This window comes from Notechis scutatus, chromosome 4 (assembly GCF_049901735.1).
Source record: "Notechis scutatus isolate UNSWTSFEM ecotype Mainland chromosome 4, rNotScu1.2, whole genome shotgun sequence".
In the NCBI taxonomy this organism is placed as follows: Eukaryota; Metazoa; Chordata; class Lepidosauria; order Squamata; family Elapidae; genus Notechis; species Notechis scutatus.
In genome coordinates this window covers 159,567,108-159,585,178 of record NC_142012.1, presented here as the reverse complement: position 1 = coordinate 159,585,178, position 18,071 = coordinate 159,567,108, and the positions used below count along the sequence as shown (strand labels likewise).

The window sequence follows — 18,071 nt, the reverse complement described above, 5'->3', positions numbered from 1 at the left end:
CTCTATGATTGTTTGCAAAGCAACAAGTCAAATTCTTCTATTTAAATATAGTCACAAGCCACTAATAGTTTGTTTAAGCACTCCCATCCATAAAAGAGCCAAGCTGCAGCATGCCAATAAAAGGTGATAAACTGAGAATTCCAGGAATCCGGACGACTGTTATCTGAATCATTGGGTATATACATCTATGTATGTATATCTCAAGTAATGTATAAAATAAATTTGTGGGGGGCAGGGGTTCCCAAGGCAAACATACAAGCAATTCTGTAAGTGTCTGAATTTTAGTATTTCAAATCTTAGACTATAAAGCTAACAAAATTGCCTTGGGCAATTGCTCTCAAACTATTCTACAGGGATCAAATAAAGTTTCCCTCCAGTTGAGCTCAACTCTGCCAATAACCTGATCACATCCATGTTGTTTTTCTATATTGAAGAAAAACAGGATAATCCAAACTCTGTTAACTGAACTTTGTAGAGGAAGGCAGGATGATGATACATTTCAAACCTGTTTTAGTAGTCTTAATAATATTGTATCAGGAAGTTGACTTACCAACAGCTTCAATATAACCTGTAGGATTTTTTTCTGTTCCTATGGCACATTATGAAACTCTCACATAGGAGGTAGTGGAATAAACTGGCTCCTTCACTACTGATAAGCAGCACATGATTTCAATTACACAGCCCTCCTTATCTCTCTCAGTAACCTCTCAATGGTACAAGGTAGCATTCTTCCTTCCAAGGAGGAAAGGTGAAGTACTGTATGACTTAATGTTTCTTATTTGTGCTTAAATAAGATAAGACTGCATTTGGAACTAAGAATCTGAACAGTACGCCTACTAGCATTCCAGGGGAACTCAATGGCAATGTAGAAGCTGGTTTACATATAGATTCTGGCTTAGTCTGTTGTGTGAACCCTATTATTGTAAAAATGGATGATATAATATTATATAGATTATAACATGCTTAATATAAAACTTGTGCTCATCCAGATATTGCTGACCATCCTAGCTCAATCTACTAAGAACAAAACATGAAAAAATACAAACTTTCTACCACTGGATTTTGAAACAATCTAACTTCCTTCTTCCCAGCCTATTAATGTTTTAGGAGCAGAAATGCATGAAATCATATCAGGTCTCTTCTCCAATTATCTTTCATGTTTATTTTATGACTCCATTACAATATTAGCTCATAAATCCCTTCAGGCTGGTCTTATGCATTGCATTAAAAAGAATAACTTTTAATTCAATTAAAGGTATGTATTCTGCTCTGGAGAATATTAGGATTATTTAATGTAACAGTTGGCATTTCAAATTGAGAAGGAAAGACTAGATTGGGGGATGCATTTGCTTTTTGTTATTTTACTTCAGATTACTGCATAGGTTGCAATTTTGGCCCAATACAGATAGGAAAAATGCTTTAATCAAATTTTTTCAGAGGGAGACTTGTATGATCATGTGGCACTTTATTATACTGTAATAAAGCACAGGCCTACACACACACACACACACACACACACAGATGGATGTCATTGATTGGCTTTCTGGCACTCTCAGAAAGGGATTATTAACTCCTCCCCCTCCCAAATTGTACTACTGCAGGGCTGTCAAATTCCCTGTCCACGGGCCAGATGTATCACGCACTGGCCACACCCACGCCCAGTTTAGCAAGGGGGGGAAAGTCCTGATACGTCACATGATGCACCGTGACAATGTGAGTTTGACACCCCTGTACTACTGCAACTTCCCACATTGGGGAATGGGTGAATCAATCTTAAGGTTGTCACCACATATTTCATTTATTTATTAGATTTTTATACCACTTTTATTACTTTACAAGTAACTCAAGGTGATGAATATATCTAATACACTCTTTCCTCCTATTTTCCCCACAATCAACAATTCTATAAGGTGGGTTGGACTGAGTGTGTGTCATAAAGTCACCCAGCTTTCATGCCTAAGGCAGGACTAGAACTCACAGTCTCCCAGTTTCTAGCCTGGTGCCTTAACACTAGACTAGGACTGTCAAACTTGCGGCCCAGATGCGTCACATTCTGGCCACACCCCCACCTGGTTTAGCGAAGGGGAAAAAAGTCCCGATACATCACATGATGCCGCCGTGATGATGACAGTTTGACAACCCTGCACTAGACCAAATGAGATCTCATTCAGAAATAAATGCCATCCTCCCCATCACCCAGGGTTGGTGCTTTGCTCCAGAGGGAAAAATGGGAAGATTATCCTGCTACTACTGCACTTTTCTATAACATTGGAGGTATAAGCCACGTTAGACTACATATCTATTCAGAATGAATATCCTACAACAATGATAAAAGTTATTTATTGTATATATTAACAATTAAATAACAAGTTTAGCATTGAAAACACACTAAGGAGGTAAGGAATTCTGTCAGAGCCAAGGATGTTATTGACATACACATGCACTAAACATAAGCAAACACTAGAGATAAATAGTAACAAGGAGAAAGAACAGTTCAATATCTAATCCATAATAAACATATTTACACTAATTATAGTTCTACTTCTCATCTTATTAATCTTACTACATAAAAATTTTTGCCTTCTACCTGAATTATAGCTAAGCAGATCTTGTAATTTCAATCGAGTGTCTTTGTTATTGTATTTGGATATTGTAACAGAATATTCTTATTTGAAAAGAAACTAGTCACACTGTGCTCTGAAAGATTAAATCAAAGCTTATCTTTGTTCCACTGATAGCAGGGAATGCTGAATGTGGCATGACTGTGACTTACATCTTCTCAATCTTAATAAAGAATAGATGAAAACATCTATTGATCAAATTCATGACAGCCAACAAAGATCAATAACTCTGGGCCTATCAATTTTATCTATTTATTTTTGCTCTGTCTTCATTATTTTTTATAAATAACCCAAAGCAGTGAATATAGCTAATACTCCTTCCTCCACTCTTTTTCCCACCACAATAACCCTGTGAGGTGACTTGGGCTCGAAGTAAATAGTTAATAGGAAAAGATTAAAATGTTTATCACAAAAATATCATTTGGTAGCACCTAGATTTTTGCAGTTATATATAAAAGTAAGCAGTTGCAAATTGCTGTTACAGTCCAATGAATGGTGAAAATGTAAGAACTACAGATAGATTTGTGGAAAAATTAGGTGACATGTACGAATTAGTGAAAACAAAATAGAAAGTTATTTGGCCATTTACAGGAACAAGCATGAATGAACGTGTTGACTATCTGTTGAAAGAGAAATCTATTTCAAATATGGTTTATTTGTATTTAAACAAGGAAAACATAATTTTTTCACTATTTGTAAGGACACATTGTTAGAATTAAAGATTACAAAAATGATGAAGCGTCCTGACAAATCATTATTTAGTACAGTCAGGAGTGACTCTTCAATGAATGTGGATATGGAAGAAAAAGAAATTAAATTAAAGAAATGAGAGTAAAAGCAGAAAAACTGGATGAAAAGTAAATACTATTCCCATTTGAGGAAGTATTAATACATTAATCTGAGAACAGCATGAATGTTAAATGGACATATGGAAAGCGGAAGTAAAAGTTATCTAGAAGAAAGTGAAAAGAATCATGTTACCACACAAGTGTTCATAGTTACGCAAATGGGAAATATGGAAAAGGATACTTACTAGAATGACAAGTGGAAAGAAATGCATGTAATATATGTAAGAGTGACTGCTGCAAAAATATGGGTGGCAGAAAAATGATTTGTATACAGAGAAAATGATATCGGCAATAAGATCAAGCAACAATTCTAAACAAAATAAACAGGTTTGGACATAGGTGAAAAGGAATAAACAAGTTTTGAGTTTGGTCCACCTGAATTTGCTACTGAGGAAACAAAAATTAGTTTAAAGAATAAAAGTCACTTGGCAGTGAAATGGGCAGCATAACATTTAATAATAAAATCATTAGTTTTTTCCTGTTCCTATTCATTCAATTTCTCATTATAAAAAATGCAAAACTTCCATATTCTTGGCAACTCTTATTTGGTAAATCTTGGATTTAACCCACTGTGCAAAATCCAGATAGAGCTATATTGTGCTGACAAAAAATGTTGAAGGATTTATTAACAAGATTTATAAGGGCACCCAATTCAAACAGAGTGGTGTACAGCATGAGAAACAAAAATAACCTCCCCCCAATGATATAACAATAAACATACAAGATATAAATATATAATACAACAGCGACCTAGCAGCATAACATAAAGAAGGCAGAGCTTGAGAATGTACAGTACTGATACTTTTCCTTTGAGACAGCCTCTCTCTCTGGCAGATTCACAGGACCTGAAATTAAACACAAGATTGACTAGTGCCGGAACTATAGGTTGGGGTGGGGTGTGCGCAGTGGAACAGTGGCTGCACTGTTGAGATATCATATTGGCCTGATATTTCTAGAATACTTGCTAACATATCTTTCCATTCAGTTGTAACAAACTACAGTATTTGCCATTTAGTGTTTGGTCCCCAAACATGGCTAGGATTTGCTAGAAATAAAAGGTTTACTTGGCTTTAAGTAGAAGCTAGCACCTGGCTGACCTTAGCTAATCTTGTTAAAAAAAAAACTTAAGCAGGATTGCTCTCTTGGTTTACACGTAGATGGGAGTAAAGTCCCATTAGCTATCAACTCAACCATGTTATACTAATTGTTGTAAATTTAATTTCGATTCATAGTGATTATACTAGAACTACAGCAAGACACCCTACCTACTATTAAAAAAAAGAGATCAAAGATGAACCAGCCCTTGAATTTTTTTTCAATGCAATGGTGACATTGCTTCAAAAAAAGAATACCCTGGATAGGGTAAATACACCTATCTTATACTTCCTTTTCTAAAAATAATTTTATTAAAGATGATAAGCATATAAAAACTAGTAGAAACTCCAAAAAAATTAATAGTGAAAAACATATAGAATAAAAAAATATAGCAATGAAAAGAAAATATATAAGTACTTCTTTTGTCACAGCAAAAGAATTTTAACGTATGACTTTCTCTTACAACACAACCAAAAATCTCTTCATCCTATATCTCATTTTTACCTATAAACCGATTCTTATAACCTCATCATTCAGTCCTAATCAGCAAAAGTCCACTAAAGGAAGCCAGAAATAACAATATAACTGCTTTAATCTTGATCAAATAAATCTACTTTATATTCCTTCTTTTACTTTTTACAATTTTGATCCGTAATCCCTTCAAATAATATTCCGGAGCTTGTTTCCATTTTTTTCTTTGTCCCTTCTCACTAAATCCTTCACACCTTTAACAGATCTCTTTTGTAAAGCTACTATAAAAAGTTTTATGGTTTGCAACTTGTACATTCCTTTCAGTTATTAAGACATCAGCTGGTTTCCTTTGTAAAACCAGGGTAACATCTTTTTCCATGTTAGTCTTGCAGCCTGGCATGTTCAAATCCACTTTCAGATCAGTCTCAGCCCTGTCCTGCAAAACTTGTTCCTATTCCACAACATCTCTTAAAGCCATCTTTCTATAATGGCAAATAATTCTAAGATGAACTCCTGGAACTGCTGTTGCAAATAATTTCACATATGTTCAGTGTTATTTTGCTCCATTCTGTGTAAATAAGTCAAATTTAAATATTCTCCTCCTTTAATTATAATCTTTAATTGCCTCTAAAGTCCAATGTCCAAATTCTAATTCTATCATGTTTTCTTTAAAGAATGTAAAATGGCATTTTCCCACAGGAAAGGATTCCACAATCAATTTCAAAATCTTTATTTCAAATATATATGGACCCTTGTCTATTTAAAACTTTCAAAAATCAATATTCCAATCTCTTATGCAGCTTATTCCAAAAACATTTTCTAATGTCATACTTCTTTTTAGAATATTTTTTTTTGCTAACGATTAAAGAGAACTCACCCAATGCATGTAATCAGGCCTGTCAATTGAAAGATTAATAGTTGAAAAGCAGATAAAAATCAATTTCCAAAGTGATTTTAAGACTTAGATTTGGCAGAACTTAGTGTCCATAAGGCTACATTGTGCTTGTGAGCGTGGTGGAGTCCCTAGATTATTTCCTTCATGAGCCAACTGCTTCCACAATTGACTCACGAGGAGCAGCTATCTGGAATACAAATGGATGATCTCATGATCTCTCCTTTATCTGGAGAGGTTTTGCTGTCCAGAAAATGCTGTCTAGCTGATCTCATTGCAATGCCATCTCCGTTTCCTCAGAGATGTCTAGTTCACAATGAATCCTTACCATAAGTCCATTACCTTCGCATACACTGAAAATTTTGTATAGATGACTAATAAATTAGCACATGCAAGTAATACTTAGGCTAATGTATAACATTTAAAAAAATAATAATTATATAGGTTAATAGTCCCTTCTAGAACAATTTTTTCATTAATGACACATAAACAGTCTACAAAGAGTGCTAAATATATCTAACAGCATACAAAAATGCAGGAAGAATGTATATGTCTATTTTTTGGTAATCAAAATAGGGTATTTTCTTTCCTAGAGTACGTTATAAAGAGTAAAAAATGCACTTTATAAAAATTACATGATCTCACGAATTATTGTTCTGATCACAACTAATGAGAAAAACAAAACAAAACCCCAGTGAATAATGCAGAGATATAGCAAACACCTAAGATTAGACTGAACAGCCTTCCTCAACCAGGTCCTCTTTAAAAATGATGGGACTACAAATGTTCAGACCACTCAGCTAGCTGCAAATTCAGGATCTTGTACTCATCTAGAGAGCATCAGACTGAGGAAGCTGTACACCCAGCACATTTCTTATTTTGTCATTTTTGTCTGACCCTTCTGGGAAACTTTCGGATTATTGTATTAGGGAGCTATCAAGTGTTAAATCCTATCAGCAAATGTAATTAGCATATATAGAAGACAAAATACAAATAATCACAACCATTACTCAGCTCTAAGCAAACAGTGAAAACAATTTAATCTAAGGCTGCCTCCTACAATGTATGAAGTGAATTACCAAGCCTCATGGGGAAAGAAAGCCTTTACCCCCTAGGTATGATAAACCGTATTATACCAAAACCAGTTTGCTTCAATATCAAAGCAATATATGCTGTCAAGAAAATTAATGCTAGCTGCATTTCAAATGAAATACTCTAGAGCCAATTTGTGAAAAGGACTTTTGAATTATTGCTAATGATATTCCAGGAGATGTTGAATCACTAAATGCCATTTAGAGGTGTATTATATTTTTCATTTATCTATAATGAACCTTCTCTGAGCAGGTTATATAAGGAGGTTTAATCCTGCTATGAAAGCCAAACCACATATTATACTGTTGTAAATGTAATCAGTTCACAATGAACAAGCTATTAAAACTGATGAGATGGATCTCAAGTTATTTGAAGCATTTTTCTTCATTTTGTTGTGGTAGTTTATACTTTTCTGATGCATTATTAAATTGTATTGCTCTTTTTATGGATGATCTAAGAGAGCATTTCTTAAACTTTTTTCTCTCAGGACTTCTTCCCACTTTTAAAAAAATACTGAAGACGCTCCCCCCCCCCCCAAGAGCTTTGGTTTATATTGGTTATATTTGATATTTACTATATTAACAATTAAAATAGATATATTTGCTTTCACTGCCGTTTATGAATGCTTGAGGGGATTTTAATATTTTTCCCCATTAGCTGGCAAATAATTTTGATTTCACAGACACAAGATGGTCTTGGGGGGGAAAGACAATCAACATCAAGGAATATTTACTTTTACTCTGAGGTCCAGATTTATGCTCTCATTTACTGTATTTTGTGTTATAATACTGTTACCAGGATGTGCAAATACCTGGGGAAAAAAACTTGCCCCAAATTGTTTTAACATTTGTTCTAAAACGCAGGAAGGATGTGGTTGAATTTTGAATCACATCTTGTCTAAATGTTTTCTAAGCATTAGGAAGTGAGATGGAGCTGGGAGTTAAAGCCAAAGATAAAGCAAATAACATTCTGCCTCTTTAGAAAGTAACAGCCAAGAGGAAATGATTGTATTTTTCCCGGCAGATCTGCCCATTTTTATTAAAAAAAAAATGTGCTGCTTCATAACAAATCGTAGCTCTGCTATGCCTAGAAAAGACACCATTCAGGATTTTAAAGTAAATCACCATCATTAATTATCTAGTGGTCTTAACATATATATATCCTGGTTGTATAGTTTTTAACTGTTAATTGTTTCAATTTGTTTTACATTGTTATTTGTATATGTCTTTTGGTGTTGTTCAGTTGTATGTTGTGAAAGAGCACCTTATTTCGTTGTTCTCAGGTTCTGAGTACAATGACAATAAATTTATCTTATCTTATTATCACAGGCACAGGGCTACAACAGATCTTAATTTTAATTCTAATGTGTTTTTTTGGGGGGGGGGAGGGAGAAGAAACCACAACAAAGCCCAGAAATCATAGATGTAGCGCTAACCTCAATGAAAGAAGTGGAAAAATGAAGAGCACCCATTCTGAGACTATGGCACTGCAAACCCACTGCACTTTGGGGGAAAAACACCTTGAAGAAGCAAAGGTCTCAGCTGGCCACAGCTTGGCAACTTCCTTCTCCTCCCAGAAACCCAGCTGCTCCCAACTTAACTTTCTGGTAATTATCAGCACAAACAGTCTTTCAGTCACCTGCCACCTCTAAACAGTACCAAAAAAAACAAAAAAAAGTTTGTATTGAAGCTAAGGGATTACAGGTAGTCCTCGACTTACAACCACAATCGAGCCCAACATTTCTGTTGCCGAGACAGTTGTTAAGTGAGTTTGGCCTCATTTTACAACCTTTCTTGCCACAGCTGCCAAGTGAACGACAGCAAATTGTTAATTAGTAACACGGTTGTTAAGTGACTCTGGAATTTCCTCATTGACTTTGCTCGTCAGGAGGTTGCAGAAGGGAATCACCCCCCCACACACACACACACTGCAACAGTCATAAATACGAGTCAGTTGCCAAGCATCCAAATGTGGCTCATGTGCAATCCCGGCAATATGATGCCACAGTCATCCGGTTTGAAAAAAACGGTCCAAAGTCCATTTTATGTCCCCCCCACCGGTGCCATTGCAAGTCCGAATGGTCGCTAAACGAAGTGTTGTAAGTTGAGGACTACTACACCTTGTACATGGCAGCCGCAACAGAAAGAGGAGATTGCAAATATCCCGGCCAAAAGAGACCAAAACTTCCCGACACGAGGGGCTTTTTTGAGTGGGTCGGGGGAAGCCAAGGCAGCTCTTCTTTGCTGAGCCGGGCCACGTGGGTCGGGGAGAAATAAATAAATTAATCGAACAAAAATTTAAAGAGAGAGAAGTGAAGTCCGCTACGGGCTTCTCAACTCGTCTTCGGGGCGTGTTTTTTTTTTTTTTTTGACACTTGCGGGGACGAGCAGCTGCTGAGGAGGAAAGCGCGGGAGTCCAAAACTGCCCCGGGGGAAACGAAACCCTCGTGGGGTTCCCTCAGAGAGCCGAGGCATCCTCTACATAGACGGGGTGGGGCGGGAGAAAGTTGAAGAAGAGCGAAGGGACCTTTTTAACCAAAACAACCCACAACCAGCGGACCCCTCTGGGCTCCTGGAAGGCCGCCTCAGAATCTCCGGCTCCACCTTACCAGCTGTTGCCGGATCCAGCGCAACATCCCCTCGTCCGGCGGGCGGGTCGGTGGCTCCCAGCCTGCGGTGGCGGGCAACTTTCCTTTACCTCACGGATCCGAGAAGAAAGACGGCCCCGTCAGAAAGACCGGCGCTGCTCCTGCTGTTGCTGAGGAGGAGGAAGAGGAGGAGGAGGAGGCCGCCGCCCTCTTTCGCAACCGCCGCTCCCCATCCGCGCGGGAGACCGAGGTGCTTCCTTTTTTAGCGGCGAAGCGGAAGCCCGTCCGCTAGCGGCAACCGCAGCGGACGCCGCCACAAGAAACCTCGGAGCGGACGACAGGCTCCCGCCATCATGCAAGCCCAGCCGAGCGCCTCGCCTCAGACCCCGGCCTGTCACCGAGGGCCGGCCCCCTTTTCCCCTCCCTCCTTCCCTCCCCCCGCCCCCTTTCCTCACCCCCCCGCCCACTCCCGCGTGCCTCTGAGCTCCAGGAAGTGACGGAAGGGCGGGGGGAAGATAACGGGAGAGGGGGGGGAGGGGAAATAGAGGGGGGAGCTACAACCCGCCAATGGGAAGCGTCCCGCGGCATGGGGTGGGAGGAGCCGGCGAGGGGTGGGCGAGAGATGTGAGAAAAGAGGGAGGGGGGAGAGAAGGGGAGTGGCACGTGGCAAAGCCGGAGAGTCTTTGTGAGGAGCCCGTAAGGCTTCGCGGTTTGTTTGTTTTTCCCTTTGCGAAGCGGGGGGCGGCGGGATGTTGGGGGAGCGGAAGTGGGAGAATCTTTTGGGGGTGGAGCTTCACTTTAGGCGGCCCCGTCTGAGGGGAGAGGATTGCTCGGTTTCCGCGCTTCTCTTTCCCGCTGGTTATTGAAGTAATTGAAGAGGGGGTCTGCTAAGGCAGGGTCTCAACCTTGGCAACTTTAAGCCTGGAGGACTTCAACTCCCAGAATTCCCCAGCCAACTGGCTGGGGAATTCTGGGAGTTGAAGTCCTCCAGGCTTAAAGTTGCCAAGGTTGGAGACCCCTGCGCTAAGGAAATACTACTTCCTCCTTAGAAGTCTGTAGAGATTCTTAGTCATCCAGGTCATGGTTGTCCCAAAGGTGCTTTTTCAGGAGGCAACTGGACTTTCTTGGTTGTTTTTCTTTCCTTTTGAAGACGTTTCCCTTCTCATCCAAGAAGCTTCTTCAGCTTTGACAGGAGAGTGAGGAATGGAAGGATTTATATTCCTTGCAGACTGCTGGTCATTTGCATCCTTTTAGAGGGTCGTTGAAACACTTGGAGGCTTCTCTGTGTCCCCTGAGTGGGGCTTCCGGTTCCTACAACCTGCCATTTTTCCTCTGGAAATCCATTCCTATCCCCACATCATTCAAGGGGTGTTCATCCCAAATTATATAGCTAAAAGGATGCCCACTGAAAAAGATGCAAAGGACCCAGCGGCTTGCAAGGAATATAAATCCTTCCATTCCCCACTGTCCTGTCAGAGCTGAGGAAGCTTCTTGGATGAGAAGTGAAATGTCTTCCAAGAAAAACAAGAAAGTCCAGTTGCCTTCTCAACAAAGCATTTTTGGGACAACCATGACCTGGATGGCTGAGAATCTCTACAGACTTTTAGCTATGCAATTTGGGATGAATACCTTTTGGAACGGTGTGGGAGTAAGAACGGATTTCCAGAGAAAAAGATAGCAGACTACAGGAACCAAGAGCGCTACCCAGATGACCCTGAAGACACAGATAAATCTCCAAGTGCTAAAAAAGCACCTTTGGGACAACCTCCTTTCCCCAACCTGGTGCCTCCAGCAGTGCAGAGCTGCAGTGTTCACAATGGTGGGTGGAGGGGTGAAGAAATCTGTGGGGTTTGAAGTCTTTATGGGCTTCATCCATGCAACTTGCTTGGCTCCCGATTCTAAACTCATTTTCCTGCATTTGCAGAGTGAAGGCAACTTTCCATGGGATTGTTTTTTTATTTCTGGGGTCAGAAACTTCATATTGTTGCCCTGGCTGGAGGATTCTGGGAGTTGAAGCATCATACATCTTAAAATTGTCAAATTTGGAAAACACACATCGTGTGGTTTTAAAATCCCAACTATTGTCTTTAACAACAATCTGAAGTGCGATATCCTTGACACCAGAGAGAAAATACGTGTATGTCTGCATATTTCAAATAGTTAAAACTATCTGCCTTCCAAAGCAAAGTGCAAATATTTGTTAAATTAGCTATAGATTTATTTACAAAGTTACTTACAGCTTACAAATGAGATAGGTAACAGCTGAACAGACTGGCTGACCAACTTTCCTTATATCGTCCGGCAATATTACATCTTATTTTTCCAGTGAAAATGATTTTGGTGGCGTAATATGCAGTTAAAGCCCTTCCCAGACATAATATAAGCTGTACTGTAGCCCAAGTAATTGCCATCTGTATCCAAATGGATGTAAGAAACAGATAATGATGTAACTAGCAGTTTTGTTTTTAGCTACTGGTATAAAGAAAGCAGCCTAAGTGGGGGAAAGTATCAAGCATTGTTTATAGCATTCTGTTAATATATACAGGTAGTCCTCTACTTACAATCATTTGTTTAGTGACAGAAATTACAATGGCAGTGAAAAAAGTGACATGACCATTTTTCACACTTACGACCGTTGCAGCATTCCCCATGGTCACATGATCAAAATTTGGCCACCTGGTAACTGGCCTGTCTTTATGAGGGTCATGCAACCTTCTGACAAGCAAAGTCAATGGGAAAGCTAGATTCACTCACAAACTGAAAAAGTTGTTCAGAATTACTAACCAAACAATTGCAGTAATACACATAACAACTGTGGCAAAGGAAGGTCATTAAAAAGGAGCAAAACTCACTGAAAAATTGTCTCAGCAACAGAAATTTGGGGCTCAATTATGGTTGTATTTCTTTTGCCAGCCAAGTTTTGGTTACCGTATTTATCGGCGTATAACACGCACAGGCGTATAACACGCATCTTCATTTTAAGAGGAAATTTCAGGAAAAAAATTAAATTTCTAAATAAAAACTTTGAAGCAAAATAAGGGTAGCTCAGAACTTTTTTTAATTAATATTATTACCACTTATAAGGTAAATCAGTGGTCCCCAACCTTTTTGTACCAGGGACCGGTTTCAAGCAGAAAATTTTTGCAAGGACGGGGGGAGAAGGGAAGAGAAGAGAAGGAGGCTTCGCTCTCTCGCTGCTCCACCATCCAAGGAAGAAACTGCTTCAAAGAAGCGGGGGCTTTTCCTGTCGCCGCAGCTATTCCGAGCGCCCGTTTCACCCCCACTCCCACCCCGCGCGCGCTTCAATCCACAGTGTCCCATTCTGCCTGCCTGCCTGCCTGCCTTAGTTTCTGGTTGTTTGGGAGCAGCTTCGCTGAGAATAATAACTATTCGCCTCTTTTACTCAGCCGAAGCTGTTCCGATTCAACCATTAACGAAGGCAGGCAGGCAGGCAGAACGAGCACTGCGGGCGGGCGGGCGGGCGGACGGGGTGGGGTGGGGAGAAACGGGCGCTTCAGGGAAGCTGCGGCGACAGGAAAAGCCCCCCTTCTTTGAAGCAGTTTCTTCCTGTGCTGGTGGAGGAGCGAGAGAGCGACTGAGAGAGCTGACCCAGAGAGAAGGACAGGCTTGGTTGCTTCCTCCCTCCCCTTCTTTCATTTGTGTCCTTGATCCCGATCCCAGCAGCATTCACCGAAGGCTTCTTAACATTATATCGGCGTATAACACGCATACATCATTTGCCCCTATTTTCAGGGGGGGAAAAAGTGCGTGTTATACGCCGATAAATACGGTATATTTTTTTCCCCATAGATTGTTTTTTGCCTCTAAATCTTGTTATACAGGTAGTCCTCAGCTTATAACAGTTCCTTTAGTGACTGTTCAAAGTTACAACGGCAGTGAAAAAAGTGACTTATGACCATTTTACAACCACTGTGTGCTTCCCATGATCACATGATCAAAATTCAGATCCTTGGTAACCAACTCACATTTATGACAGATGCAGTGTCCTGGAGTCATGCGATCCGCTTTTGCAACTTTCTGACATGCAAAGTGAATGAAGGAACAAGATTCACTTAAGAACCATGTTACTAGCTTAACAACTGCAGTGATTCACTTAACAAATGTGGTAAGAAAGGTCGTAAAATGGGACAAAACTCACTTAACATGTTTCTCACTTAGCAACATAAATTTCAGGCTCCATTGTGGCCATAAGTTGAGGACTATCTGCATTAAATCTATGGACTTGTTCCATAATGTTTTCAATTGTTATATTGAATATTAGAATCATTATTCTGGAATATTCTCCTGTGAGATCTGTCACCCTAAGCCTGGCCTTCTGGAAGAATCTAGAAAAAATTTTTTTTTTGGGGGGGGGGGCAATAGGGGCCTTATATGTTGGGACTGGTTGACCCGGGAGAGAAGCTCCCCACTTCCAGATCTCCTGTTGTCTTGTTTTTTTAATCTTTTTTTAATTTAATTTCTCTAATTTCAATTGTCTTCTGTGACTTTTTTTACTTTTTATCATAGTTCAAGCTGCCCAGAGTCACTGCATCATTGAGATGACTGACATTATATACAAACAAATTGATTAAGATGTTCAAGACAGAAGTTCAAGATTAATATAAAGATGACAAAGATAAGATAACCTTTATTGTCATTTTTGTCTCTGAACGCACTAGCACAGATTGAAAAATGACATTCTGATGCCCACTCTCAAAAGAAAATGTAAGCCAAAATGTTGAAAGTCCACCCAAGCAAACAGTGCTATCCAGGGAAGAATGCTTTAAACCAAGTTTCTGTTGCAATGATGGCACAGCAGTTTCTCACCTCTGGGTTGTTATTAACCCTAGCTTCAAGTAATCCATTTTAAGCTTTAAGGAGCACATTAGCAAACAAAACAGATGGTAGTGTCACTCTATATGGATTAACCTTTTAAGCCTAGTTGTTAGCCCTCCATCCAAAATATCTATATTTTTATTATTATATTTCTATCCCATTTTTGCTTGATGATCACTTTCCCGAAACAGACATAATGGCATCGTCTAGCCATTTGGGAGCCAAAAGAACAATAAGAACAACTGCTTTTTGATACTTGAACAATGGCTGGGCGATATTATGAAGAGCTTCAAAGTGGCAGTGTACACAGGAGGTCTTCCTTCATTTTATCTTAGCAAAAGCAACTCTGTGAAGTTGGTTAGCCAGGTCCATGTTGGTGGATACATCACCTCCATTTAATCCACTGCATTTTTTCCTTTCTGGTGCAGAATATAGGAGGGTTGACCTGGTGTCCTATTTTCTACCTCTATCCTGTTGCTATTATGTTTCTCAAAGGGTTCAGGCTGGAATAATCAAAGATCATTCCTTTGGGGACTATCCATGCTAATTGATTTATTGATTATGTGCTCTCAAGTCTGTATCATAGATAATTTTTTCTCCAAGAAGATCTGTCTCCACCTGACCCTTCAGATTTTCCAAAGGTGCATCTATCATTGATGTAGTTGAATCCATCCACCTTTGTTGAGGTAATTCCCCGTTAGGAGAATGAGCGCATACAGGGAGACGTTTTGAGAGTCGTGTTTCAATAATACACACACAGCACACAGATACACTGTACATTAAATGTAGGTTTTTACTTCCAGAAAGGTTTAAAGCAAAGTTCAAAAATAGGCAGTCCAAAGTCATTCACAGGTAAGATCAGTCAGTTTTTAGTCCAGGGATAATCCAATAACAAAGTCCAGTGTCAAAAACAGTTCAGTAACAGACTTACATCAAATCCAAGAATAGCAGTCAATTAGGAAAAATGGAGGAACAGCGATACTCTCCAACAGAAAGAAACAAAGACTCACTGAGACTTCTTCTGACTAAGACAACCCAGGTTTCTGGCTCCATCTTATGGCCGTTTGAGAAACCACACCCAATTACAGTTTTTGCATTTTCTTAAAGATACAGTATTAAAAAGTCTATTCTTGTTTATATATTTCAAACCCAAATACCTGTTAGGTGACTTATATTCCTAACAACCTTGTCCTCTTTTGTGTCCTCTTTTGGTATTTGATTACTACGTAGGATTAGGTTAACAACTCTTAATGCCTTTTTGGCTATGTAGTTGCAGTGGGCTCTAGCACTTAGATCATTAGAGGTGAGTATTCCAAGGTCCTTTACAGAGCTTGGATCATCAACAAGATCTTGACTATTCAGCTTGTATTTTATTTTCTGATTTTTTTTGCCAATATGTAAGACAGAGCATTGACTGAATGGATAACATCATCATCACTATCATGTACTACGTATAAAGCAAGAAACCATAGTTTATAAGCAACAGGATCTGAGTATACTCAATTGCTAAGGCAAAACTAAAACAATGTGCTCATGTTTCATATAAATCAGGTCTATGGATGAAAAGTAGTTACAAGTAATCTAGTTCTTGACCAGGGAAGTAAATTAGTGACATGTGGTAATAATCACTAAGAGGACTTTCTACATGATTTCCCCTATTACTTTTAAGCTAAGAGTGTCTCTCTGTGATTCCAGTGTACTCATTTACTCACTGCTTACATTTGGCAAACATTGTCAAAAGGCAAGTTTCAACCTAACTCGTTGGGGGATGGGATATTTTTCTTCGGCACCAATGGGACACGCGCTTGTTTCCTCTCCTTCAAGATCTTTATACCCTTGTAGTGATCCGGACTTTGGAATTGAATGCATAATGTGTCCAAAATAATGATAATCTGAGCCTGGTCATTTGTGCCGCATGCAAGAACTTTGGATGATTTGATCCAATTTGTTCAACATGATCAAATGTTCAATCATCCAAAATGGATCATCGAATGTGGTCCAATTTTTGATTATTTAGGCATTCTCAGGAATCTTCTCCAATATCAAAGCTGAAAAGCATCAACACCCTTTCTATTCTGATTCTTCAGAGCCCACCGTACTAAATCATTACTAAAGTGTTCTATCCAGTAGCTCTGGCAGTTCTGTGCCTTTTGCTATGAACACATGGATAAATCGTATAAACCAGGAGTATGCAACCTTGACAACTTTAATTCCCAGAATTCCCCAGCCAGCCTATCTTAAAGCCAGTCCAGAAATTTTAAAAGTTGTCAAGATTGCAAACTCTAATATGAATGTCTACGGAGATTCTCAGTTCATCCAGGTCACGGTTGTCCCAAAGGTGCTTTTTCAAGAGGCAACTTGGCTTTCTCATTTTTTTCTTTGAAGACGTTTCACTTCTCATCCAAGAAGTTTCTTTTGCTCTGAAGCTGAGCTGAAGAAGCTTCTTGGATGAGGAGCAAAACATCTTCAAAGAAAAGCCAGAAAGTCCAATTGCCTCTTGATAAAGCAACTTTGGGTCTGATATAAACTGTTTCCTGTTGTTTTCCTTGAGGGTTTTGTTTTGTTTGTCTCTTATCCTGTTTGCTACTTACAGTAACTTTTTCTGATCTTTGCTGAAGTTTAACAAATAACCATAAAGATCATTTTAATATGGGATTTGTTTTATCAATGGCTAATTAGCAGAAACAGAAGTTAGAAATTTAAAAGCCTAAAAGAATGATTAATTGTATAGAAGATTCATTAAAATAGATAAGCAAGTACTATTAATATTATTATTATTTGATTATTATTAAAATTATGAATATTATTATTATTACTATGTCTCAAAATTAACTGTACCCAGACAAGAAACACACTGCTTATGTAGACATTGAATCTTTAGGTTTAATAATAAAAAATATATTAAAAAGAAATAAACATCAAGATATATTTTTGCTAGTTGAACTGAGTGGTGTATGTACATGCTCTAATCGGGAAATATAGATTGACTCAGAGTGTGCTAACCTGAACCTAAACTGGAAATTTCCCCAAATACTTTTCTAATTCAGCAAGGAAACTTAACTCTTTGTGCTCTTAAGTATAAGCCTGACATAGCACAGGCTCCCTTATATCTAAATACATGCCAGAGAAAACCTGTGATGCATGATTAGCAGTGAGTGAAAACATTTACTCAAGGGATATCAATTGATATTATGGCATCCTTGTCCCCAGATATCTAATTACGGGTACAATAGCATCATTTACAGTACATAGAAAAATAACCAGCTGATTTCCTGTCACAAGGCTTAGCATTTACACTGCAACAACTAAACCGCCAAAGAAAACACAACTCTCTAGCCGTGCTTCCTGGTCTCTTGTTTTTCCTCTCTATCAAAAACTTCATATCAAAAGATCAAAACTGTGCAAGGATCATAGTAAAGCATTCCCATTTCCAGTCAGATTTCAGAGTTATCCATGAACTACAGGTAGTGCTTGACTTATGACCACAATTGAGCCCAGAATTCATGTTGCTAAGTGAGAAATTTGTTAAGTCAGTTTTCTTTTCTTGTCACATCTGTTAAGTGAATCACTGCTGTTTTTAAATTAGTAACACGGTTGTTAAGTGAATCTGGCTTCCCCATTGACTTTGC

At 38.9% G+C, this 18,071-nt stretch overlaps 1 protein-coding gene across 10 annotated transcripts in view; it reads right to left on the bottom strand.

Annotated features, from left to right (window-relative positions):
• Positions 1-10,005, bottom strand: part of ATP11B (ATPase phospholipid transporting 11B (putative)) — a 101,584-nt gene extending 91,579 nt beyond the window's left edge. For all 10 annotated transcript variants that reach the window (XM_087965401.1, XM_087965397.1, XM_087965402.1 and 7 more), the window contains exon 1: positions 9,628-10,005. In XM_087965401.1, the coding sequence (XP_087821527.1) occupies positions 9,628-9,654 (27 nt within the window). In that variant the 5' untranslated portion in view covers positions 9,655-10,005. The remainder of the gene's footprint in view (positions 1-9,627) is intronic.
• Positions 10,006-18,071: the final 8,066 nt, after the last annotated feature.